This window comes from Neopelma chrysocephalum, unplaced genomic scaffold (assembly GCF_003984885.1).
Source record: "Neopelma chrysocephalum unplaced genomic scaffold, ASM398488v2 Primary Assembly neopelma1_76, whole genome shotgun sequence".
NCBI lineage: Eukaryota > Metazoa > Chordata > Aves > Passeriformes > Pipridae > Neopelma > Neopelma chrysocephalum.
In genome coordinates, this window is record NW_020897737.1 from 12,515,101 (window position 1) to 12,540,522 (window position 25,422).

Genomic DNA, 25,422 nt, shown 5'->3' on the forward strand with positions numbered 1-25,422 from the left:
TTTCAGTGTAGGGAAAATAGAGTGGAAAAGTTGTGAAATCTTGTTCCAGATAAATTGAATCTAATGTACAGATTACCAGATGGCCAGAATAGCTCTCTCTTAATAAAAACGTTTTTGAGTTAAAAGAAGCACAACACATCAGACTTTTAAAAGCGTAAGAGCTTTAAAATAGTTGGAATATTGAAATATTTTATAGCATCAATTTGTAGAATCCTCAGTTTCTTCTCAAAACCTGTGGATTTTTTTCGTGAGACTCTGGCTACTGTTGAGAGTATAGTTGAAAGGTCTGTTTTAAACTCCAAAAAAGTTTTTGATACCTGCGTCTAATGGTTACATCAATGTGTTTTTATTTCTAGCATTTATATGATTGTTTTCTTATAGAAGAAAGACTTCTGAAATAGGGACATGATACCGGTAAATGTCAGATAAATTTATTGCTTCAAAACATATATCTTTTTCATGGGGTTTAAGGCTTAATTTCTGTAAAGGAGCTTGGATACAGCTCATGCTAAAGGAAAATACATTGTTTGGGGTTTTTTTCTTTTACTTGTTATATAGATGTAGTTTATAGGTGCAGTACAAGCACTTCTGCTTAGACAAGGAACAACAGCAACAATGTTGAAAATTATGAATGTTAAAAAAAATCAATCCTGTTCAGTGCTGGTATTAAGCTCTTAAAAATACTTCTTCTTGATACAAGTATGTCATACAGACTTAGTCTGTCATTACAAATCAGTGTTCTCATTGCAAAACTTATAAATAATCGCAGAAGGTTGAGGTGGGAGGTCCAGCAAGGGACGTCTGGAGATCATCTCATCCAGCCTCCCAGCTCACAGCAGGGCCAGCTAGAGCAGGTTGCTCAGGACGGTGTTCAGCCAGGTTTTGAATACTTCCAGGGACGGAGACTCCACAGCCTGCCTGTGGACAAGCTGTTCCAGTATTGGGTCACCCCTAGAGTTTAAAAAATCTTTGTTTTCTTATGTACCAGTGCATGGGGTTATTCTTCCCCTGCTGCAGGACTTTGGATCGTAGAATATGCTGAGTTAGAAGGCACACATCAGGATCACCAAGTCCAACTCCTGGACCTGCGCAGGACACCCCAAGAATCCCACCACGTGCCTCAGAGCATTGTCCAAATTCAGCATTTCCCTTTGCTGAAATTCCTGTGATTCCTCTTGGCCCATTTCTCTCGCCTGTTGGTGTCCCTCTGAGTGGTCACACGGCCATCTGGTGTATCAGCTTGTCCCTCAGTTCTGTACCAGAGATGGCTTTTTTTGGTAGTGATGGTTTCAGCATCTCCAGCTCGAGCACAGGAGCTCTTTGTGTGGTGGATTGTGCTTTAGAAACCCAGTCCTGCAGCGAGTTGTGAGTCTGTCACGTTGCAGTGCAGACAGTTTTGACTCTTCAGGGGTGTAAGTCTTGATCCATCTTATGTTCCACTTGATTAGCAGGTGCGTTGCTGTTGTTTTTTGTCTTAAGTCAGTAACATTGAACCTTTTTGGATGAGATGCATAATAGATAAGGGCAAAAAGTGGGGCCAGACACTAGAAGACCTGGCAGTGACTGCAGTGTGGTTGTATGGATTACACGGTGTTTTCCCAGGTGTCTTCATTGCTGGTGATGCTGGATGGCACAGAGCATGGAAGGCTGGGTTGTAGAAATTCAGATAATATTTCTTAGCAATGACTTCTGGCAAAGATATTGTTACCCTGTAAGCTACAGTGGTGGAGAAATGCAGCAAATTCAGCCACCTTAGCAGTGGCCTGTGGCAGAGGAGGAGAGTGGGCTGAGGGCAATAATATCTTAAACTGCTGGAGGTAAATCTCTGGTCATTTACTAGCAGGGTGCCTGGGAGACAGTAATTAGCTTTTCAAGTTCGCATTTAGTGCTTACTGCTTGCAGCCTCCTCTGTGTAAACTATCTCAAAGTCCTTAGATTTTCTAGGTAGTCTTTTGAGAGATTTGCCTGCTTTCTCAAAAAAAAATAAAATAATTATTTGAAATCCAAACAGGCTGAGAAATTGAAATGACCATTTGGAGCACGGTACTTTCTGTAGCCATGTCTTAGAGTTGTTGCCTTTTGTGAAAATGTTGCCTAAGATGCCTTTAAAGTTCACTGAAGTCCCTTCAATCACAAGCACGTGGTTATTTTGGCTTGTACTCTGCTGTTTTCCATACTGAACTGTGCTTACAGTTCTTTTAGTTGAAATGTTATCTGTATTTTTCTGTGTTGGAATTCTTGTTGGAGCTTTTCCCATCTCAGTATGTTTTACTCCAAAATATTTGATTTGGGATATATATATATATATATATGTGTTTGCTATATTTTATATAGCAGGTGTGGTGGTTTTGAGCATAACTCTTTTTGATGTTAAAAAAATGATATAAAAGCATGTTTATATCATTCTACAGAAAAACCTGCATCTGTTACTGTGACGGAGAGTTACTAGTTTCTAATGTTGTGGGATTTGATGACTAATACTGATCCATGTTATAGCAGTCTGTAGCCATGTGTTACAAAGATAAATTTCCCAAAAGAGAGAAAAAATCTATAGGGAGCTTATTTTGTCATCTTTTAAATATTAATTCTAATTGTAATGTTCATTTCCAGGTGACACTTCTACACATTTCATTCATAAAAATTAACAGCTTAACAGCTTTTTTTTTTTAATTTTTAATTGGGACCATGTATTTGTTCTTGCTGGTAGAAGTATAAAAATAGCTTCAATGTGTGGTGTTAGGATGAGTGCATTGCAAGTAGGCATAAAATAAACTGTTACAGACTTTAATAAAATAAACTGTTACATTAAATTCTCTCTTGAAGTTTAAGCTGATCTGTCTTCAAAATTGGCACATAGCTTTTTCAGGAGGGAAATGGGAAATGTAGCCTCTATTCAAATGTTGCATTTTGATGGGTTTAGTACACTAGTCTTCAAGCTTTTTATAGGTGAGATCTGGAGTTTGTGGTAAGTAGGAAAACGTAGAGCATTTTTACTACAAAAATCTTAATCCAGCTTTTAATACAAGTCGTTGCTTTTGTGCTCATTGATGGAGGTGGTGTATTCCTAGTGATACCTAATTTCCAAGATAAAAGGAATCTCATAAAGGTGTTTCACTTGGGTTCATATAGTCCTTATTTTCTGCCAGGCTCACATAACCATAATTTGTCAACAGAGGTAAGCTAATACTTTGCCCTGTGTAGTTTGCAGACAGCTCAGAAAGTGTTAGATGTGCCTTTTTTCCTTTGTTTCTTTCTTACTGAGTAGAGATTGAGAGCTCCCTCTTCAGCCTGTCTGCACCTTCATTCAGCAAGGCAGAGGACTTAGAAGGTGGATAATAAGGAAAGGTGAGCAGTGGTAAAAGTGGAGGAGAGACTTGTGTTGTTTTAGCAACTCTGATGTCAAGAAATGCTTCAGTTTGGGCTGGGACTGCTTTTGCAGGTTTAGAGACAGGACCTCTCCTAGTCAAATGATGCTTTCTGGAAAGCCTCTGCATGTGTCTGCTAATAATAACAAGATATTCTGAGAAATTTTGTGGGACTAACAACAAGGTTAATTTTTAGTGTAAGCTTGAAGTGTAAAGGCAGCCAGCTAGTTTCCCATATGTGAAAATTCTGTTGGGCTCATTATTGCTGTAACTCACCTGTGCTGGGGAAAGCTTCTGTCTACATGCTTTTTTCATACGAATAAAAATAATAACTATATAACACAAACACTATTTAATATATTAATAGTGTGGGTTTTTCCCCCTGCCAGTCTTACATGGCTGACAGTTTATATACAGGAATTTGAGGATAAGGCTGTTCCAGCCATGTATTGATTAGCTCTTGCTTTTGTAGAGTTTGAGTATGTACAGGCATGCACATGACAGCTCTGGAGCAGCAGAGTTGTCGTAGATATTGTGTGCATGATTCACTTAGGGAAAAATGTCTAGGAGGGAGAATATTGGAAGATAATCTGCTCAAAGCCCTGTTAATTTGGAAAATAAGTCAATATTTATGCATAGTAGAAGAAGTTTATATAGTAATATATCAGATAGTATGAACTTCAATACTGCATGTTAACCTTTCTTTTAACACAGAGTAAGGTAATGCAAAAGCAAAGAATTGAAAGTAGTTCCCATAGTACTGGGTACATTTGTGTGCTGTCTCTGTAAGTGGTATCTTGAGGCTTTAAAGTGAATTTGTGACCAGAAGTGTTGATTTTTAGAATTACTGTAAAAATTAAAGAAAAGCTATCCAGAGCAGAAAACCTGAAAAATAATTATTTGATTTCTTTTTTCCTTTAAAGGGAAGAAAAAAAAAGACAACCCCCCAAACACCTGTGCTAGAATAAACTTCATGCACGAGGAGAGGGGAGTTGTCCTGAAGTATTAGTTTTTATATATTGGAGCTACACTGTATTATGCACAGTGTACATAATACAGTACAATATCCGTAATTATGTACAGCTACACTGTATATGTGTTGGTATATGTCAGTTGTTACATACACACCCTTGTTTTATTTGATGCTGAGAAAGACAACTCTGGCTTCATCTCCAATGTGGATAATTATATTCTGTTATCTTCTGGCTTATTCTTCTTGCTGTCTGACAGTAGTTACTTGGTACAACGTGTTGCGCTGTTGTCTTGATGGTATTCTCTAGGGAAAAATAGACATTTTGACAGGTAGGAACAGGTGGATGGGACTTGGGTTTTTTATAGCTGGAGCACTAGATTAATCATTTTTGTTTTCCTCCTCATTATTCTGCATGTGGCTCTGTTTACTATATGCTTACTTCAAAACCAGAGTGTTTATGTTACTTTTAAGTCGCCTTGAAATTCCTCAGAAATGTACTTGGTAAATAATCTTTTTCATCAAGTGCTTAAGGGTTTAAAAAAAGTCTTGTCTAAGAGAAGCCATTTTTTGCATCTTTCAGACCCATCAGGTTTATTTGTGCTTAGAGCACAAAAGACCTGGAATTAGCAGCAGTTTGGGATTAAGTAATGCACAAGAGTTGATTGACTACAATTGACCTACTGCAGGATAGTGAAGTGCAGGATAATGAAGTTCCTCATCTCACAGGAGGGATTTTATCAGGAGGCAACATGGTAATGCTCCACCAAAAACTGACCTCTTAATGTTGCTTGGATTTTGTGTGTTGCTTAAGAACAAAGAAGCATCAGAGATAGGGAAGTACAAAATAAAATAGGAATTAGGCAAAAATAAATGCTGGGAGACTGTAATTTTGCTTTATGTAAACAAGTGTTGTCTTAATAAAAGCTGTTCAAGTGAAGCCATTAGGTGAAACGAGATGCTTTGTATCATAAAATGCAAAACACATTCCAAATAGAAAAGTCCATTTCATTCTCCTTTTATTAGGTGTGAATGGGTTGTCTGGTCTGTGGAAAGACACTTGGTAAATGTTTTGTTTTGCCAAAGAGTAAAGTGAGCACTTAAGTAGGGCAAGATAATTGCAGAGGCTGAAAAGTTTCTTTATATCCATCTTCCTCGGCGAGAATGTTGAGGAGATGTTTAACAGAGCCGTATTCTGTTCCTGGGGTGAAATGAGGTTGTTCAGGAGGCTGAGAAGGGGTCAGACGTAGGGTGCTGGCGTAGCAATTGATACTCCTACAAGGAGCTTCCCTTGAAGGGCCAGACAATGTCAGTGAAAAGCCGCAAGGAATTGAGAAATGCAGGGGCTGAGCTGCATTCACTCGAATATGCAAATCTCATTAAGATGCTGTTTTGGAGAACAGTAGGGTGGCAAATGTGCTCATCTTGTTAAACTGCTGTTGGAGTGTAAGGATGAAAAGGAATTGAGGAGGTGATTCTGGGAAGTGTAAGTGTGATTTGGTTAGTCTTTCCTACCAATAAAACTGATTGCAACAGTAAATTTTAAGGTGGTTATAAAACAACTAAATTACTATGTTTGGTAAACTGTTTACATAGTAAACTAAATATCTTTAAGCCTCTGAGTAAATTAACAGATAAAAGAGTGTACTATTAAATTAATTATCCTTCCAGAGATTCCTAGAGAAAATCTCCTGTTGACGTCATTACAAAAAAAAAACCAAAAGAAACCAACACAACCCCAAGTAATTTTTGAGAATATGTGAAAAACGTGAAATTAAAATAAAAAAAATACGCTAAGAATAATTGCTCTGAGTTTGTTACTAGAAAAGCTGATGGTTAATACATGGGGAAAAGAAGAAGAGTGTACTGCTTTGTCTGGTTGTGTATCAGGTTTCCTTAAAGAGACTGTTATCAAGAGCTCTTTTTTGTGCTCTTAGAAATGTAAGTATCTTTTCCCTGTGAGCAATCCTTCTGAAAGGAGAATTAATGAAACATTATCACAAGACTTGAGATGTAACACTTGAGCTGTTTATTTCTACTGAAGTGAAACCAGCTGATTTCTTGCTCAGTGTTTCATCTAATTAACATCCTGGAGGAGAGATAAAAATCCAGTATCCATCTCGGTTAGGAGAGTCTGCCAGTTATCCTTTCTAAAACCAGGCTGAGGTCAAGTCCTTCCTTCAAGCAAATAGAGAAGTTCCAGAGTTGACTTGTTTCATTTCTTTTAAAAGACATAAGAAATATCTTTGTTGTTATTTTTTTTTCTCGTAATTTCTTAATTTATTTCACAGCCTTGAAAGAACAGGGAAAGCCCCGAACAAAACTTCTGTTTGATAACGATTTAGAGAAATCTGTGCAGGAGGTCCTTTGTCAGTTCTGAAGAGCCCAGCTGGGGAACGGGGCAACTTGGTGTCAGCTGGAAGTTGCTGTTGTCATTTTTATGGTGATATGTGGAAAGACTAATTTAAAAACTCTGACACATTTTTGAACTTGAAAGCTTTAATTTGGCTTAATTGGGGGAAGCAAAGGAGAGGTGTAGGTTAGAGGCTGATAAGCTCAGGGAAGTCAGTTCAGGACTCACTGGTTTGAGAACTCTTTGGTCCAGAGGAAAAGAGCCAGAGTCTGTTTGAGGGAAGTGTTTTGTGGATAAGGAACTGGATTAAGTTTATGTTTTGTTCTTAAAAAAAGGAAAGCAGTTCTTGTTTTATTGAGAATTTTCTTTACAAGCAAAAGATTCTTTGGCTTCAGGGCAGAATTGCTCAGTTGCTCTAAAGGCACAGTTACTTCTGGCACATGAACTTTACTGTAGCAAACGTTTTAAGAAAAAAATTTGAAATACTGTGATTTCACAAGCTAAACCCTGCTTAGAATAAGAGATTATTTTTTTGTTCAAGAGGCAAATACAGAAATCTGCAGATGGAAGTGGAATTATCTGGGAGTGAAAAACCATAGGAAAGATTTATAGTTTAGGGGGGAAGGCAAGTGTATGAAAATGTTTGGTGCCCCTTGTTATAATGCTTTTCTTACATAAGTCATTAATGTGATTCTGTTTGTCTTACAGGCTAAGAGCAAGGTGATTAGCAAATGAAATAGAAAGGAAAGATGTAAAAAGTCATTAAGAAAAAAAAAAAAAGGAACATTACTTCTTACATAACATATAATTAACCTATGAAATTCACTGCCAACCTGTACTATTGAGGTCAAAACCAGAACAGAATTCAAAAACAATTAGAAATACATTTGCATAATGAGAAAATCCACAATTCTATTGTAGGGTTTTCTGTAGGTTTAAAACGAAAGATCTCCGGGAGTATTGCCAGCTTAGTACCTGGTTGTGAAATGTGAAAGGCTGGGGTAGAGAACTGCATAATAAACAGGTTGTATAATTAATTATCTGGTATTACTTGCATTTAAGCATAATGTAAGCTTGACTTGAGTTCTGTATTCCCCTTTGAGAGCTCCTCTGTCTCTCTCTCCTGGCTACAGAAGGAGCTTGGGGAGGTTGAGCCTTGGAGAGCCCAAGCTGGGTGTTGTGTGTAACCACCTCCTTCCAGAGAGACGGGGGTTGACAGACGTTTCTCTGTGGTTTTGTAATTACTCATGGTATGAAAGCAACTGATTGTATCTGCTAATTGTGAAGGGTGGGTATTTCTGTTTTGAGTCAGGACTGGGTTAAGTGTGTGTTGTGCATCCCAGTGCTATGGCTGATTCCTTCTGCAGGCACATTTTAAAAATGTCTTGTTCGTTCTTATTTGTAGATTAATTAATTCTGATAGAATTGAGATAGAGCATCAAATAAATCCACAGTTCCTTGTATTCATTTTAAATGTGATTTTTATTGGGGGAAGAGAGGGTATTAATTTTGTTCTTGAGAATAACTGTAATCTCTTGAGCGGTAAAACCTTGTAATTCTCATGCAGCTAATCCTCAAATAATAATTCACTTAAACTGCCTTCACAACAAAAATAACTGCTTAAGCGCAAATAATTGTAACTTACTGTGTTTTGACCTGTAAATTACACCTAAAATCCAAATGTATGGATAACTGGAAATCGTTCAGGAGCTTTTCATTATCATCAAAAAGTCATAATCTCCCAATGGAAAACAAAAAGGGCAAACATTTTCAGAAGTACTGAAGCTAAGAGTTCTAGAAAACACAGAAATTACATTTGGAAGAGGAAAAACTGTAGACAAGAATGAAAAAGAAGAAACACAAAAAATACCAGTCTTAATGACTGCACGGAACTATTAGAACTGTCTGTAGAGGCAGGAGGGTTCAGTAAACATTTTCTTTCTGTGCTTGGGAAAAAGGCAGATAAAATGTTCACATCATGGGATGTACTATAACACACTCCCTGTTTTCACAATATTCAAGGAGAAGGTTAAACAGTAGTTATATTTAAATCTGGCATTGTTAAGCCAGAGGCCCAGATAACATACCATCCGAGAGCTCTGAAAGAGTAGGCCAGAGGATTGTTTATCCTTCATAATGATTTTTTTTTAATATAGTTCTTGGAAAACAGGAAAGGTTCCAGAGGACCTGAAGAGCACTATGAAGCTCCTTTCTGAGAAACAGACATAATTTTCTCAGTCTGACATTAGGCTTGAGTGAAATAATAAAACTACTGAGGTAATTAATTTAATAAATTAAAAGGATGGTAATTAATGATAACGATTCTTGGTTCTCAGAAAATAGGTTTTATCATGTAAACTTGAATATTCTTGATGTACTTGAGTTTTGATAATAAAATAGAGTTAAAATCGGTTCAGCTTTCTAACACAAGTAGCTTTAAAGTTGCATTGTATCATCTTTTAGTCAGCTGGGATGACACAAAGTCGATACAGCACCTTAGAAGTGTTTAGCAACTACCTGATAAGCTTCATGTAGTTGTAAATGGTTCAGTGATACTGCCTTGAGATCAGATTTTGGTCTTGTTTTATTTAGTTTTTAATAGTGATGTAGAGTTCCAGCAGGGGAGTCTCTGAGGCTGGAACTGGAGTCTACTTTCCTGTGGGGCAGGGACATCCTGCCTGCATGACAAGCTGCTGTGACAATAGTAAACTCGAGGGAAGAAGTGTGGTAGGTGGATGAAGGCTTCATCCCAGGCTAAGCCATCAGCCTCCATTTGTCAGGATACCCCTAGATATTGTTATTTGTGCTGCTCTTTGCTAAAAGCACAGGCTGGGGAGTGAGTGCTGTGTAATGAAGGGGACAGGTGACTGTTGTGAAACAAACTGTGCCACACCTGTTCTCCTGGTCACCTGTGTGTCTTGGTACAGCCAGAGGGGAAGTTTTGCTCTGAGACTGAAGGCTGTAATCTGGTTTTTTTAGAAGGTCTGGGAATGTATCCTAGAAAGCAGTAGAATAGGGAAAAAAGGTGTTTTAATGAATGTGATGATTGATTATTCAAGAGATCCCATGATTACATGAAATAATCCCAAGCAACCAGCGATAGGAAAAGAGGACATAGTCTTAAAGTGTGCCAGGGGAGGTTTAGGTTGGACATTAGGAAGAGTTTCTTCACAGAAAGGGTGATTAGACATTGGGGTGGGCTGCCCAGGGAGGTGGTGGAGTCACTGTCCCCAGAGGGGTTTAAGGACAGACTGGATGTGGCACTCAGTGCCATGGTCTGGTTGACGAGGTTCAGTCACAGGTTGGACTCGATGGTCTCGGAGGTCTTTTCCAACCTAATTGATTCTGTGAAATCGAGGTACCTGTTTCATCCATGGTGGTTGATGTTGCTCCTAAGCTTGGACAGTGAGAGTTTGATCCTCAGGGTGAAGCCCTTGAGTTGTTATTGCTTTCACTCATCAAGTAACTTGCCCTGTACTGAGTAGCTGCAGCTGTGGCTCAGGACAGGCTGCACTTCTGAGCCTGACAGCTGCTCCTGCCTTCTCTTCCCACTGTGGGAGTGAAGGGTGTTCTCCTGCCTTCATAGTCCATGACAAGCCAGTTTCCTGTGGAAAGTCAATATAAATGAATGAAGCCTGTCCTTCTCTTCATTCCTCCATCATGGTGTTGTAGGTGACTGGGTATCCAGTTTCTTTATGGGGCTTGTTTTGTCTTGAGCAGTGCATCTGTTACCTCTTTCAGCCAGTATGAAATCCTCTCACCACTATTGAAATCCTCCAAAACTACATTATCGAAACTGAGATTTGTGAGATTTTCATCACAGTCTCTGTGGTCAAAAAGGGTCTTTCACTTTCCTTGCACTGGCCATAGTTCTCTATTTCCAGAGGTGGAGGCTGGCAGTGGTTACTCACGTTTCAGATGCTGGTAGCAAATATTTTTAGTACTTCTGTAGTGTTTTTTATAATTTCTATTGCTCTGTTTGGCATACTATCAATTACAGATTTATTCTTTAATAGCTCTCTTGCATTATTATTAATAGTAAGTTATTCTGATTCATAGTTTTAAAAAAAAAGATGATAGAGTGGAGCTGGTCTGTTAAAGATCTCTTTAAATATTCTGCCCATCTGTTTCCTGTGTCACTTGAATTATGAATGTTTTGCTATCTCATCTTTGCTTTTCTTTGTCCCCTTTTCTCTCTTAAAATTTCTACAGAGGGTTTTAATAACTTAATAGGAAATTATAGTGTGGAATTGGTAATATCAGCTTCAAACGCTGAGTGTATGATATAACCTTTTTTATCTGATCTTTTCCTCTCTACTATTCTCTATCTCCTTTGCCTTTTCAGACATGTGGTTTCTCTAGTGTATAGAAGTTTCTCCTCTCTCTGTTGCCCCCCTTCCCTGAAGACCCCACTGTGGCTTTACTGAGCTTTCGCTGAGATGACCACCTTGCTGTGACTTCAGTAGCTGAAGTCACACTACTTCTGAGCAATGTATCTTTTTCTTCAAGTTCTGTGTTTCTCATCTTCAATGCCTGAGAAATTGCCTGTGAACTGTTTATCAATGCAAACTGAATTTTGTCCAAATTCTCTTCTATTGTTAATACTATGCATTTGCTTTTTTTTAATTTCACTTTTTCAGTTTGGTAATGCAAAGGTTATAGTAACTTCTAATATCTGCTGTTTAGATTATAATTTCACTTTGTATAGATGGTCTGAATCTCAGGTTAATGCAGCTGTGGTCAAAAAATTTCTGTGCGGTAGTGATTTTATATTGCCATGTTATTTTGAGGTTCTGTTTTTGTTTTGGTTTGTTGGAGGGTATTTGTGTGTTTGGGGACAGTGGGGTGTTTGCAATAACTCCATCAGACATTAAGCACTGGTCAGTGATTTTTTTTTTGCCATGTTGGATGGTGCCTAATCAAAGCTTCTGCATCGTTCTTTCACTCCCTTTGAAATTCCAGTCTATTCTGGCTTTGGACTCACCTGTCACAAGGAATAAACTGTGTGGTATTTTGGCAGATGTGCTTTGGAGAAGTTGTTAATTATGTCTCTATATTGCTCTGACCTTCTGTCAGAGGAGAGTAGTGTCAGAGGTACAAAGCTGGCACGTGTTCTGAACTGAATGGCTGACTTGGCTTGTTGTGATGGCCACCAGTTTTTCAGGATACTTTGCTGCAGCCTGGGGTACAGGAGATGTTTTCTCATTTTCTTTAAAGTGTTTGTCATAATAATCAGTCTGATCTGATCTCAGCCCTCAAGTCCACCTTACTTGTGGTTTGTGCTATAACTTAATTTTAAGCTGTCACATGCCAGCACCCAGCTCTGCAGTGTTTCTCAATACAGCATCACAGGTTCTGTTTTACAGACAAACTCCATTGCTGGGAGTTCTGTCTAATAGAAGTCAGCTGTGTTTTCTGCTGAAGACTGTTGTTACCAGAACAACTTTCTTGTTATAGCCAGTGAGTTTTATAAAAATGTGATCAAATTATGCATTGGAAACATCCCATTTTGTGGGATGTAGCACCAGTTAGTGAATCAAGTGAGGTTGGAAGAAGGATTTGAATAGTATTTGGTTGGAAGAGTTTTGAAGTAGTTGAGTCATTTTTAACAAAAATGTAAGGGGTGATTTTATAAAAAAATACTTTCCTGGTGATGGTAACTGGGTATTGACTATAGGCTAAACTGGGAATGAGATTTTTCAGGTCTTCTGTTCTAGAAAAAGTGAAACATACAGTGGGTTATCCACACTTGGTAATATCCAGTGAAAGACTGGAAATACAAGCAGTGAGGTTCTCAGTGAAGTTACACACAGGGGTGTTGACAAACAAACTTGCTCGGGATGGGGCATTTCCTCTGTTGCTCAAAAAAATGGGTTGTGCAGCGATGGCTCCTTTTGGCTCCAAGACCTGTAAATCAGGGAGGGGTAGGTGGTGGTTCATTCAGCATCTGTAGTTGTAGTTGGGTTTTGTGACTCAGCAGGTTTTTTTGGCTGAGACATTGTCATTTTCTGACTTTTGCTCTGCCACAGTGCTCAGCACCGGACTGCGCTTCCTCAGCTCCTGTGAAATGATCATCCACCTGATAAGGTTCTTCTCCATTTCTAGTTGAAGCCTGCTTTTTCTGTTAAATTTTGTCACTTGCTTGTGTTTAAAATGGCTGTATTTCTAACTAATAGTGGCGCTGTCGTAGATTTGGCAGGCAAAGTGGGAATAATTTTGAATAATAGCAAATTATACACTGAAAATTCTTGATTAAAATATATGGGCCTTATTTGCATCTTAAGTTACAGTTTCTCCTTTTACAACATTATTTTGCATAGGAGATTGCACCAATATGTATTTATTTTATTTGTCAAGCATTGACAGAGGCAGCTCTTCTTTCCTTTTAGGAATCTGGGTAAAAATGGCTTATCTAACAGTAGTATTCTATTGGATAAATGCCCACCTCCACGACCACCGCCTCCACCATACCCTCCCTTGCCAAAGGACAAGCTGAATCCACCTACACCTAGTATTTATGTAAGTAAATCAAGTGGCAGAAGTGCATTGCTGCCTGTCTTTTGTAATTGTTTGGATGTCTGAATTATGTCACATAATTATTTTAAAGATGCAATATTCATCACTGGGTTCTAATTACAGTGCTCTCCAGACTAGCATATAAGCAGGAAAAATGCTAACCTTAAAGAAAATTTGGAGACATAGTTTGGCTCTTAAAGTACTTGTAAAGTAAGAATTTTGGTAAACAAAGAGCAAAACGCTTCAGACTTTTTTAAATTTATTTTTAATACTCAAAATGTTGGCAGAATAAGCAGAACAGTTCATTAGGTACAATGCACAGTATTTCAAATATGTATGTACAGTTTTTTGCAAGTATGCTTATGTATAAGTGAGCAAGTAACTCAGCTAAACTCTCATAACAATCTGCTCCAAAATATAGTGAAGAAAAAGTAATAAAAGATGAAGTGATGCTAAGAAGAGAGAATGTCATTAGGAAAAGGCAGGATTTGGTCGGGTAGTATTTTCTTAGGCAGGCATTAAAACTTCTGTTCTGGAAATAAAGTTTCATAATAGCTTTATTGAGCTAACTTCCTTAGTGATAGAAGAATAAATTATAGGATATCCACTTCCTCGATAAGAGAAGAATAAATTACAGCCAGTGTAAAAAGCTCAAGTCAGCTTTGGTCAGCTCCATTTGGGGGCCAGAAGAGGTTGGTACTTCAGTTTAATACTACAGGAATCTGCCTGAGAGCCAGGTTAAGTTGGATGGGATAGTTGGATGGGTGTTGCACCTGAATTCATCTACCTTAATAAAAGTCTGTCACAGTGTTGTCCATCCAAAGCTGGACATCCAAAATACACCATGAGAGTAGCCTTTTAATTGTACCCTTTCTTGTATACATTATGTGTAGAATTAGCTTTTTTTAACCTCTGAAAGGAAACTGTATTATCTTACTCTTCAGGGAATTCTGTAAATTTAGGGAATGTACAAGGCTACTGTCAGATAAAGAAATTAAGTGCAGGAAACCTGAGTTGCGAAAGCCAAAGCAGCCTGGGAATAATTCATGCCAAGAAACAAATTACAGTAACAAATTAATTTCAGGAGTGAACCCAGCATTAACCATAGAAAGAATTGTAGTGATGTAGCTCTTCATTGCCCACAGTGAGGGGAAATGGAGAAAATTCCCGCTTTCTTTCTGTTGTTTCTCTTTTTACCTCTTTTTTTTTTAATTCTTTCTTATTTTACAAATAAGGAATCTAAATTGATCTGACATCTAATATTCCGTTACAATTTTGCAGTTGGAAAACAAACGAGATGCTTTCTTTCCACCTTTACATCAATTTTGTACAAATCCAAACAACCCTGTTACTGTAATACGTGGCCTTGCTGGAGCGCTTAAATTAGGTAAATTTACTTTATTTTTTTTTTACTTTTGGGAAAAAAAAAATATGTTTTTTTAAAGAGAAACCTCTCAGTTCTTAAAAGTGGATGTTTTATTTCTGTAATACTCTATTACTTGTATATTCCAAATCATTATAGGGTAATGTGTCATTTCTCAATTTGCTGTTTTTTCTAATCTTGATCGTGTCAAAAAACCCCACCACAAATAGAGAAGATTTTGTTGAGCACAGAGAGGAGCTAAACTGTGGATATGGAAATTTACAGGGAGATGTTTTTCCTGTAAAAACTGGATGCATGTCTCTGTGTTCAGATTTAATGATCTAAAATCTGACTGCAGACAACGTTTTGGAGTCTGCAGACAAATAAACTATCAGTGCTGGTAGTAAATATGTTATATGATGGAAGTGCATTTATAACTCTGGTCTGAAAAATACTTTCTTGGTAATAGATTTAAACATTGTTTGCAGATTTGTTTACCCAAGGCATGTAAAATGGTTCTTGGAATATAATCCACAGAGTAGCTGCTCTGAAAAATACTTAATTGGTAATAGATTTAAACATTGTTTACAGATTTTTTTACCCAAGGCATGTAAAATATTTCTTGGAATATAATCCACAGAGTAGCTGCCAAGTTTATTCTGAGTTTCTGCTGTTGTGTGGAGAAAAGTTGTTTGAGTGTTAATCACCAGTGTTAATAATTAATGTACAGGTGGGAAGTGTTATGAAGGCTGAGGGAGAAAAGTGCTTTAGGGTAAACCTTTAGATAACTCCAGGTATTTTCCTGAAACTTTTTTATTATGCTTTAACTGTCCTTCATTAATTTTATTCCTATTTATTAGATCTAGGACTCTTCTCTACTAAGACATTGGTAGAAGCGAATAATGAACACATAGTAGAAGTAAGGACACAACTACTGCAGCCAGCAGACGAAAACTGGGACCCCACTGGAACAAAGAAGATCTGGCGTTGTGAAAGCAGTAGATCTCACACAACAATTGCTAAATATGCACAGTACCAGGCCTCCTCATTCCAGGAGTCTTTAAGGGTAAGTTCATTGTTATTATTTGTTATAGTTCACAAACTGTATGTTGACTCTGGAACCAGTTAATAATGGCTGTTGAAAACAAACAGAAGCTGCGAAGGGAAAGGATTCATTTCCTTAAGCATGAAGAGCACAGGTAAATTTGCAAAATCTGTTTTGAATAGAGGGTCAAATAATGTTATTGTTCCTCTGGAATGTTTACTGTAAACTTAAGTTTCATAACATAAAGCTCATGGTTATTGCATATTTTAAAAGCTTGATAGTTTAAGCTTTCATATAGTAATGTCAAAATCATATTAAAGCATTTGGAATGTAATAGGGGTTTTTTTAATTTGGGTTGCTTCTAATTTCACACATAATTTGAAATCAGATTTCTTCATTCTACTGAATTAATTTGGATGTGGCTTACTAGAAGTTTACACTAATATTTGTCTTTTGTTGCTTTCCAAACATAACAGTTTCATTTCGAAAATTTCGGATGTGTGACAGGGTGAAATGTTGGAAATAATATTTCCCCTGCCTGCCTTGGCAGTGGGCTTGGACTTGATGGTCTCCAAAGGTCTCTTCCAACTCTGACTATTCTGTTGCTCTGTGATTCTGTGATTTCACTGCCATTACACAGAAACAGTAATAATTTTACTAAGAAAGGAAAGAGAAAATCCAAATTTAAACTTTGTGCTTTAGAGGAAAGGATTAGAAACAAAGAACTTAATTGGTAGTTGAAGAGAACAAAAGAGAATTTAGACAGCAAGACTGACACAGGATGAAGAAAAGGGAACCTTTGGGAAGTGTGGGGCATGGAAGTCATCAAGAGCTTGTGGCATAAATGGGATTTTTCTTCCTCTGCAGCAGTAATAAATGTAGGTAGGATATTGACTGAACTTTTTTGGTGCTCCTTGAACAGTCACACCAGCGTTGTGTTCTTGCACATTATTCCAGAGGTGCTGGAAAATATTACAACACTGGAACGTTATATATATAACGTCAACACATGCTGATCACTTACCATGGAAAGCCTCACCTTTGGATTTGCACCAGTATATGAACTGCAGGATTTTCTGGGATTTTTTTCTCACTTTTACAAATTGGTCATAAAAATGCAATACATAAAATAATTTTCAGAGTGATGATTTTCATTTTTCCCCTGGAAATTAGAAAGACAGTGTACATGTGTCCTTTGCCTAACACTGCTTTGACCTGTCCTTAGGTGACTTTTCAGTGTTCAAATCAAAGCTTTATTTCTTTCTACAGCCACAGTCCTCTTGGCTTGCCCTAAGTGATCTTTTTTTCTTTATTCCTCTCACAGCTATTACATTGCTTTCCTAACATGTCTTGCAGTATTTGATAAATCCATCATCACGAGGTTCCTTTTTGTTTCTCTTTGTCCTTCATTCAAAGGATGAATAAGACTTTCTCAGGTACATAGGGCACTTTGAGGTTTAACAACAATCCCATTCAAAGCCAGAGATCTTTGGATAGACTCCAGACAGTTCATTCCTCCTTTTTGTCTCTTCCTTTTTCCTTCTGTGTCCATATACTTGCCAAAATAGAAGTCTTTAGAATAGGAGTTTGAATGTGCTCTGCTAAAAAGATCAAATTGCATCATTTAATATTGGATGGATTTTTTCCACTAGTCATGGTCCCAGCCACTGCAGTGCTAAAATAGCATATGGCTATGAAAAATTCAAGAGATTTTATGTAATGGATTTTAGAAAATTAGTTTTATAAATATTAGTCATCCTAGTTTCATCTCGGGATACCTGCGTGACTTTGAAGGAAGGTGGATGTTCTAGTCTGAAAAAGTTAACAGTATTCCTTAAGATGGGATTCACCTGCATAAGGAAGCAAAACAACAGACTCATTTGCACCTCTGATGCAGGCCAGAAATGTTTACAGTGTAGGCATTTTCTGTTGTCCTGGCCTGAGTTTCACTGAATCTGCAATCATGAAGAATTGTTTTTCTAACTTTTTCTATTTTCTTGACGGAAATATTGACACAAAATCTCAGATACAGATATTTCAAAGATTGTTTCAGCGTCTCAAAACAAATGTGCTTCTGTCTATGCCCTCGTTATCACTTTATACCTGTAAATTTTACATATGTTCTTTTATGCATGTGTGTATATATATATAAATATTTTAAAATTGCATTTTATAGGAGGAAAATGAGAAGAAGAGTCACCACAAGGACCACTCAGATAATGAATCCACATCTTCTGATAAGTAAGTGTGGTATAACTCTGTTAATTCTGTAGTTGGTTTTATGTGGTATTTTACATTTCCATTTTTTACATTCGCTTGTTTATATTTTTTACATTTGTAGCTCTGGGAGGAGGAGAAGAGGACCTTTTAAAACAATCAAGTTTGGGACCAACATTGACCTGTCAGATGACAAGAAGTAAGTTGATTACACTTTCTGCTGCTCACAGTGGTATTCTACAGTATGACACCCCTGGAAATCCAGTGTATTCTTCTCAGACATCAGTCAGTCTGTTGAAAAACCCAATTCCAGTTGCACACCCCATTTCCACAATGAAATGGGTCTTGAAACTGTTGTTACAAGTCCTTCTCATACTAAAATGTCTTTTCAGACTTTTCTTTCCAGGATTTTTGTTTTTCCAGAAATGAATTTAAACATCCATCAAAAACTGTTTTTTCTAGTCCTCCTTCTAATCCATTCCCTTTGTTTCATTATGAGGCTTTAAATCATTTGCTTACAACTTTAATTGCTTCTGACAATACCAAGTTTTTAGTCTTTGTGTAGAAATTGTGAGGTTGAAGTTTTTTTCTTCTTTGTTTGTCTCAATTTTTGTTATTCAGGATGGGATTTTTTTCTTTTCATTCATACTGTCATCTTTTCTGTTTCCACTTTTTCATAACTCTTACTTCTTTATCCAGGAACAAAATCAAAATATGTAGTAAAGACCAGACCAGTGCTTGCCTGTGGACAAGCCATGATACCTCTCCCAGAGCCTCAAAAAAACAGGGAATAAATGAGTATTCTTTATATATCCTTCTGTGAGTAGATGAAGGTAGCTTAGAAAAACATCAGAAAATACTAGAAATACTCTGAAAACATGGTTTTATTGTCTAGTAGTAATTATTTCCTTGGTTCAGTTTCCAGTTAGTACATATTTCCATAAAAAGTCCAGTTTGTCTAGACTGTCAGTCCTACCAGCTGGAGGGCAAAACTTGTGGTCTTCCTCAATCATTAGAGCAGAATAAAAGTTTAGGATGTCTGGGGTATAAGGATTGCTTAAGATGATGAGGACTTTTGTGGTATAATCACTGGAAGATCACTGTGTGTATGCACTTATGTGATTAGAGGTGGTTGTAAAATTTCAAATATCAACACTATTTTATTCTAAAGGAAATTCCATCCATAGGATCAAAACAGTTGCTACTAAACTATCACTCGGAATAAACTACTGGGAGAGAGACTTTACATTAACCTAAGCATAACTAACCCGAGGCTCTTAGGGAATTGGATTTTGATACTTTAAATTGTTCTTGTAGGATCCCAGTAGATACCAGATCTTCTGATCTGTATTCTAAGCTTTTGCTGCTGAACTCTCTTTCCCCTCAACTTGCCTGTCAGATCTGTGGTTGTGTTTGGAAGTACTTCAAAATGGAAAGAGTAACACAGATACCTGTGCTAACAATGTTTCGAAAATGTTTGTACTTCCCAAACTCTTCTGAGAGTTTTAGGGATTCACAGTTTGTCAATTTGCTATTTTGCTGCAGGTGGAAGTTGCAACTCCATGAACTGACAAAACTTCCTGCTTTTGTACGTGTGGTATCAGCAGGAAATCTTCTAAGCCATGTTGGTCATACCATCCTGGGCATGAACACAGTGCAGCTGTACATGAAGGTTCCAGGAAGCAGGACACCAGGTGAGTATAATTTCTGCATGAAAAAATCAGGTTCTACTGCTGAGGTATGGATTTAACTGCCCTGCAGATTTTCTATGTCTCACAGCATGCCTTAACATAATAAAATTGTACCTATTGAGTATTTCTTTTATTACTTGTTTAACTGAGCTCCATGTGTGCAAAGTACTGAGTTCCCTTATAGTGGAAATTTCTGGATTTCTGCAGTGCTGGATAATTGCCATACTGACCTCTTGCATGCAGTGTTGGATTCTTTAAGGGGAAAAATAGGATAGGTTTGGACAGTATTCGTATTTTACGTACCTTGGAAGTATTTATAGGCTCCCCAAGTAGGTCTTGTGCAATCATAAAAATCAGTTTGTTTTTTAGTATTTTAGATTCTTTGTTGTCTGAGAATAGGACTGAACCCTCCATGATGAATAGTGTTAGGGGCCTGGACTGAGACTTGAGGAATCTGGACTAAATTTTAGGATCTGTTTTTTTCTGAAGTACAACTTCAGAAAATTCCATTAGGGATTATGGCTCAGTTTTCCAGCTGTCAAAAGAAGATAAAATACTGGCATTTCTACATTGATTTTGAAAGCTCTTTCGGAAGGGTTTTCTTAGTACTTGTCTTTTCAGTGCCTGAAATGATGAAGTTTTGCACCTGACTGGGACTGTCAAGAGATATCATGAAACAGAAAATCTGAGCTTTTGAAGCATTTATTTCTGCAGGGAGGGAACTGTTGAAATATTGGTCAGATTCACAAGATTGATAGTTCCAACTTTTCATTTTCCACAAACTAACAAAGGAGAATTCTCTTGTCACTGGTAGCTTAATTGTGTGAAGCACCTAAACAGTGTTATGTGTCATATAAAAAATACAAATACCTAAACTGTGGCGTAAGTTTTTTTAGTAATTGTATCTTTGCATTTTCATAGCATTATTTTGGTAGAACAATGTTATATACAGTTTGTTTATTTTTCTCTATCAGGTCATCAAGAAAATAACAACTTCTGTTCAGTAAATATAAATATTGGTCCAGGTGACTGTGAATGGTTTGTTGTCCCTGAGAGCTATTGGGGTGTCATGAATGACTTCTGTGAAAAGTAAGCTGACCATGCTGTTTTTCTCTCTATTTTTATCAAGTTCTCTGTGCCTTTCTGAGACCTGAGGGGGGAAATTAACGAGGGTGTTGCATGGGGATGTTATTTTAAGGGTTTTCCATGTAGTCAGAAGAGTCTTTTAAGTAAGTCAAAATAAAAAAATCTAGAATTCATACAAAATATAACATTTGTACAATGTACAGAAACTTGGATTGCCTGTGGTAGCTTTGCTCTCAAAAATTGACATTAGGTCCATTACTTGTTTTTTTTTTTCCAAAATAGAAATGAAGGAAATACAAGAAATGAGAGATTGGTAGTAGTAAATGCTCATCTAGATTCAAGATTCACATTTATACTACATTAAGGGGGCTCAGAAGTTTAGTAGCTGCCTGCTACCAGTGTGTACTATATGGCATCATTCCAGTTTTCATAGTAGTAATTTTTCCGCATCAGAAAATCCATCATAGCCCTGCTGTTTATCCAGGCACTCTGTCCTGCATGTTAAAGTTGACCTCTGCTATTGCTATTGTGCTTCATTGGAAAAACTGAGGCACCCTGAGCACTGGGGAGCTGCTCAGCCAGCTCTTAAGATTAGGGTTTCTGTGTTGTGCCCTGTGTAGAGTGGTTGCTTGAAAAACAAACAAAGCAATACATGTTTGCACATGCACCCACAAAAAAAAAGATGGGGGAGCAGCAGTTGTGTCCCCTAATCATGCTGGTGTTCAAGCAGTAGCCTCTGAAGTTGATTTTGTGGGAGAATTTTTTTTTTCTTGTCTTGCCCAGTTAAAACTGGATTAAGCTTTTGACTTCAGGACTTTTCCAGAGCTCTGAAAATAAATCTCAGTGTCTCTGTAGTCTGTATTTTCTGCCTATCTACTGACAACTGTTCTTATTCCATCCACCTTTCCAAAGATTGGCCATCTCAAAAATGTAATTCCACTGATGCAATTGCAATGTCGCTGACACGAAATGCCTTTTACTCTCGTGACACTGTCTTTCTGAGGGTGACAGAGAAACTGAGATCTTGGTAACCTCACAAAAGGTCTGCAGTGCCTGGTAAGAGGCACTGAATTGTCTTTGAAAACTGTGCATTGCAAGTAACCTCTCATGGTGCAGAGTAAAATGACTTTATTTTGCATTACCTTAGTGGAAGAGTCCATACTTGGGAAATCCATATGGAGGTGTTTTTCCATGATTCTCAGGAGAGTTGACATTCTTTGGCTGAACATAGCATAGACCTGTGGATCACAGTTGAAATTTTACCAAGAGGTTGCTTGTTGTGTGGACAAGTGTCACATTCACACACAGACAGTGTGAGTACGTGTTCAAAGCTCCTTAGGAGCTGGTATGGTCTGTATGGAAATCAAGCACTGGTTAAAAAAGCAGCATCCAGAACCAGTGTCACACTAGATCTGACCAAGGGTTTCTCTGCCTCAATATTAATGAAGTACTGGGAAATGTAAAGGAAAACAGATCATAACCTGAAGCCATAAACTGACTTTACTTGGGCAGTTGGATGGTTAGATGTTCTGTTACTGCAGGATGTGAAATGTGGAATTATTATCAGGAATTCTATATGTGAAACTTTTCCTTTTGACTAGTCCTCCTGGGTCACTGATTAGCTGCAGAAGTTATTTATGGTGATGATGAGTTTTTGCAGGTAATTTCACTGAAGTATCTGCCGCTAAACATGTCTGTTGGTAAATGCTGAAGACTTCGTATTTCCTGTTGTTTCAGGAACAATATGAATTTCCTAATGGGATCTTGGTGGCCAAACTTGGAAGATTTGTATGAAGCCAATGTCCCAGTTTATAGATTTATTCAGAGACCGGGGGATTTGGTGTGGATAAATGCTGGCACTGTTCACTGGGTTCAGGCTATCGGTTGGTGCAACAACATCGCGTGGAACGTTGGCCCTCTTACAGGTATGTTTGAGCAGTGCCTGGGCTGAACTGCTTAATTAGGGGTCCTTGTACTGCCTGTGTCACAGAACCTGCCATTTCTTGCTAATTTACCATGCTTTAGTAGATTAAAAATAATCAATGTGCTGTATTTTTAAAACGTGATGTGTTGAAGGCTGTAAATAATTCCATTGTAAGAGGAAGGGAAAGCAGCAAGAATGCAGCCTTGGCGCTTGTGCTTTGAATGGGCTTGTGAGAATAAAATGTTTATATTAATTGATGCATTGTTTTGCTAGGCCATTTCTTTTTCTCCCAAAATTTGTTCTCTCAGCAAACTGCACTCTACTTTGTATAACAGTTTCTCTAACTTTGGTGGGGGTACTTCGTAGCTCTTTGGTGAAAGCATCAGGAAATGCAAACACTTGTAAAATTTTGTTCATGAAAGATCACTAGATTTCTCAGACCTACTGTTCTAGAAGTCTTTAGCTTTGAACTGTAGTCTTGAAAGGTTTTTAGGTTTGAGCATGGAAAGAAATTTCAGTTAAAACGAGATTCTGTCAAGCATTTGAAGAAAATGTACTTCCAAAAAACTTCTGGGTTTTTTAGGTAGTTTAAAGTGTGTCTTTATATGGTGCAATAACAGTATATCTCTAGGATTGTATGATTGACTGATACAGAACTCACATGTTCAGTCACAGTAAATTTTGTAAAACATTTTTAAAAGAAGGGTGGGGTGAGTAGGCTGCTTAATGAAAAGTCTGACTCACTGCAACAAATCTCTCAAGGAGAGATTATATACCATAGCAGTGTAAAATTATGATAAAGAGTGAATAGAGTGAGATGCAGACATTTCAGATCTAGATTTTTTTTCATTGTGGAATATTTGAAAGTTTAGTAATTAACTCTTTTTGAAATATTGCACTCTGTTCACCTTAGAAATGGAACACTTTTCAGTAACTCGTTTTCACAGGTATTTGTTGCTGCTGTGATATTTGTTCTTTTAGCATCATAAATTACACTTTTTAAAAGACTTTATAGAATTGAAATGTAGTTGCGACGAGTGGGTCATTGCAAATGAAGTTGGACTGTAAAATATATAATTTTTTATTATAACCAAATTATCTTGATTGATAAATGTTTCTAAACTTGATTAATTGCTACTATGATTTTGTTTTTGTGTAGCCTGTCAATACAAATTGGCAGTGGAACGGTACGAGTGGAATAAGCTGCAGAGCGTGAAGTCCATAGTACCCATGGTTCATCTTTCATGGAATATGGCTCGAAATATCAAGGTCTCAGATCCAAAGCTTTTTGAAATGATAAAGTAAGTTTTACTTTTTTGAACATCTGTTGTATGCTTTTCATACATAAACCAGTAGTCGATTTGTAAGTAATTCTTTGTAAGACCATTCCTGAGAACCAAACCAAAATTATTTTAGATCCTGTTTTTCAAACACACCATTTATAGATATCCTTGATTTTGTTATGTGTTATGTGATGTTGTTGTGGCATAGCTTTAGAATCATCTAAGTAACTTTTTAGTTAAATGTGCCATAGACTTAATTCAGCACTTTACAGAAACAATTGGCTTAGATCACAACAGCTGCTCGGAATACATACGATCAGAAATAAGAAAATTAGGTCATCAACCCAAATATTAGAATATTTATTCATTTTTACAACAAAGTTAAACTTAATTTTACATTTCTAGAACTTCTAGTTAGTGTTCTCACTCTGTCACTTGGAGATCCAGTATAAATCTTTTAAATAGAGGCAAGTATGAATTTGAAAGCCTCCTTCCCTTTGCTCTTTCTTTTGAACAATGAATTGATTGATGTGCAAAATGATAATTGAGTTTAGTGACATTTTTCATACGCATATTCCAAAATGCAGGAATATTCCAGGCTTTAAGCATCTTTAGTGATTTTCTTTGAAAAGTGCAACCTCAAGAAAATATAAATCATATTGCAGCATCATACCTAGGCTGAGGAATGAATGACCATTTCAGCTATAACGTAGGTTTGTCTTAAGGAAAGTGGGGGAATGAATTCCAAAGGAAATTACTCATCATGAGAATCCTCTGGTAGCAGCACTCTCTATTTTGCCTAAGTACCAAAGCACTTCTGAGCATTTCTTAGTCTTATCAACATCCTGGATCCACAAGCGTTGAATCCTTTTATTACGTGCCTTGAAATGGATCTTTAAAAAAACAGGTGAATTAACTTGCAAAAAAGGGCAAAGGAAAGGAATTTCAATTTTTTCCCCCAGTAGGATTTATTGGTGACATCTGAGTGAGACACCTTTTTACAGTAGGAATTTAATTTAGGCTTGAACATCTGTTACAGAGTGGTGGAATTGGTGAAATGTTAAATTTATAAGGACCAAGAATGTTGGAAGTAAGACAGGGAGGATTGTAGCGGCTGCAGAACTTGATTATGGGATAGCATTTATGTGTGAATAATTGCTTAAAATCTAGTGACTGATATCTAGGGTAAAGAAAATATTTGCTGAAGGCCTGACAGTCCTGCCCCTTCAATTATGCAATTAGTGCTCATATTCCAAATGCCAGCTGTCATAAAAGGGAGAATAAAAACTGAATAGTTAGAAATGAGAAAGAGGGGGAAAAGAAACAGGGTGTGGGAGGGAGGAAGCCAAAAGTCCATTTAAAAAAAACCCCAAATCTACAAGCTTTACTTCACTTTTATCTTTATATATATGTATATATCTTCCCAAGCCCCGCAGGCATCTACTGTAAAACTCAAAGCAGTTCTGGAATGTTTTTGCCAAAACACGATTTTGATATTTTTGCCACCTGTATTTTGCATTTGCACAAGTTTGGGTTTTTTTGCCACAGTTTACACTTAAAAGGAGAAAAACATGACTGAGCACAGCATCCTCCTCCCAGAGAATCTTTT

General features: G+C 37.3%; 1 protein-coding gene across 19 annotated transcripts in view; it reads left to right on the forward strand.

Annotated features, from left to right (window-relative positions):
- KDM6A (lysine demethylase 6A) overlaps positions 1-25,422 on the forward strand; it is a 150,986-nt gene that overhangs the window by 116,062 nt on the left and 9,502 nt on the right. For all 19 annotated transcript variants that reach the window (XR_003535132.1, XR_003535135.1, XR_003535134.1 and 16 more), the window contains 9 exons: positions 13,078-13,207; positions 14,486-14,591; positions 15,428-15,633; positions 17,789-17,853; positions 17,954-18,028; positions 19,375-19,523; positions 20,495-20,609; positions 22,344-22,531; positions 23,690-23,831. Coding sequence is in view for 8 of the 19 variants with exons in the window: in XM_027689155.1 (XP_027544956.1) it covers positions 13,078-13,207; positions 14,486-14,591; positions 15,428-15,633; positions 17,789-17,853; positions 17,954-18,028; positions 19,375-19,523; positions 20,495-20,609; positions 22,344-22,531; positions 23,690-23,831 (1,176 nt within the window). In the remaining 11 variants the exon portion in view is untranslated. The remainder of the gene's footprint in view (positions 1-13,077; positions 13,208-14,485; positions 14,592-15,427; positions 15,634-17,788; positions 17,854-17,953; positions 18,029-19,374; positions 19,524-20,494; positions 20,610-22,343; positions 22,532-23,689; positions 23,832-25,422) is intronic.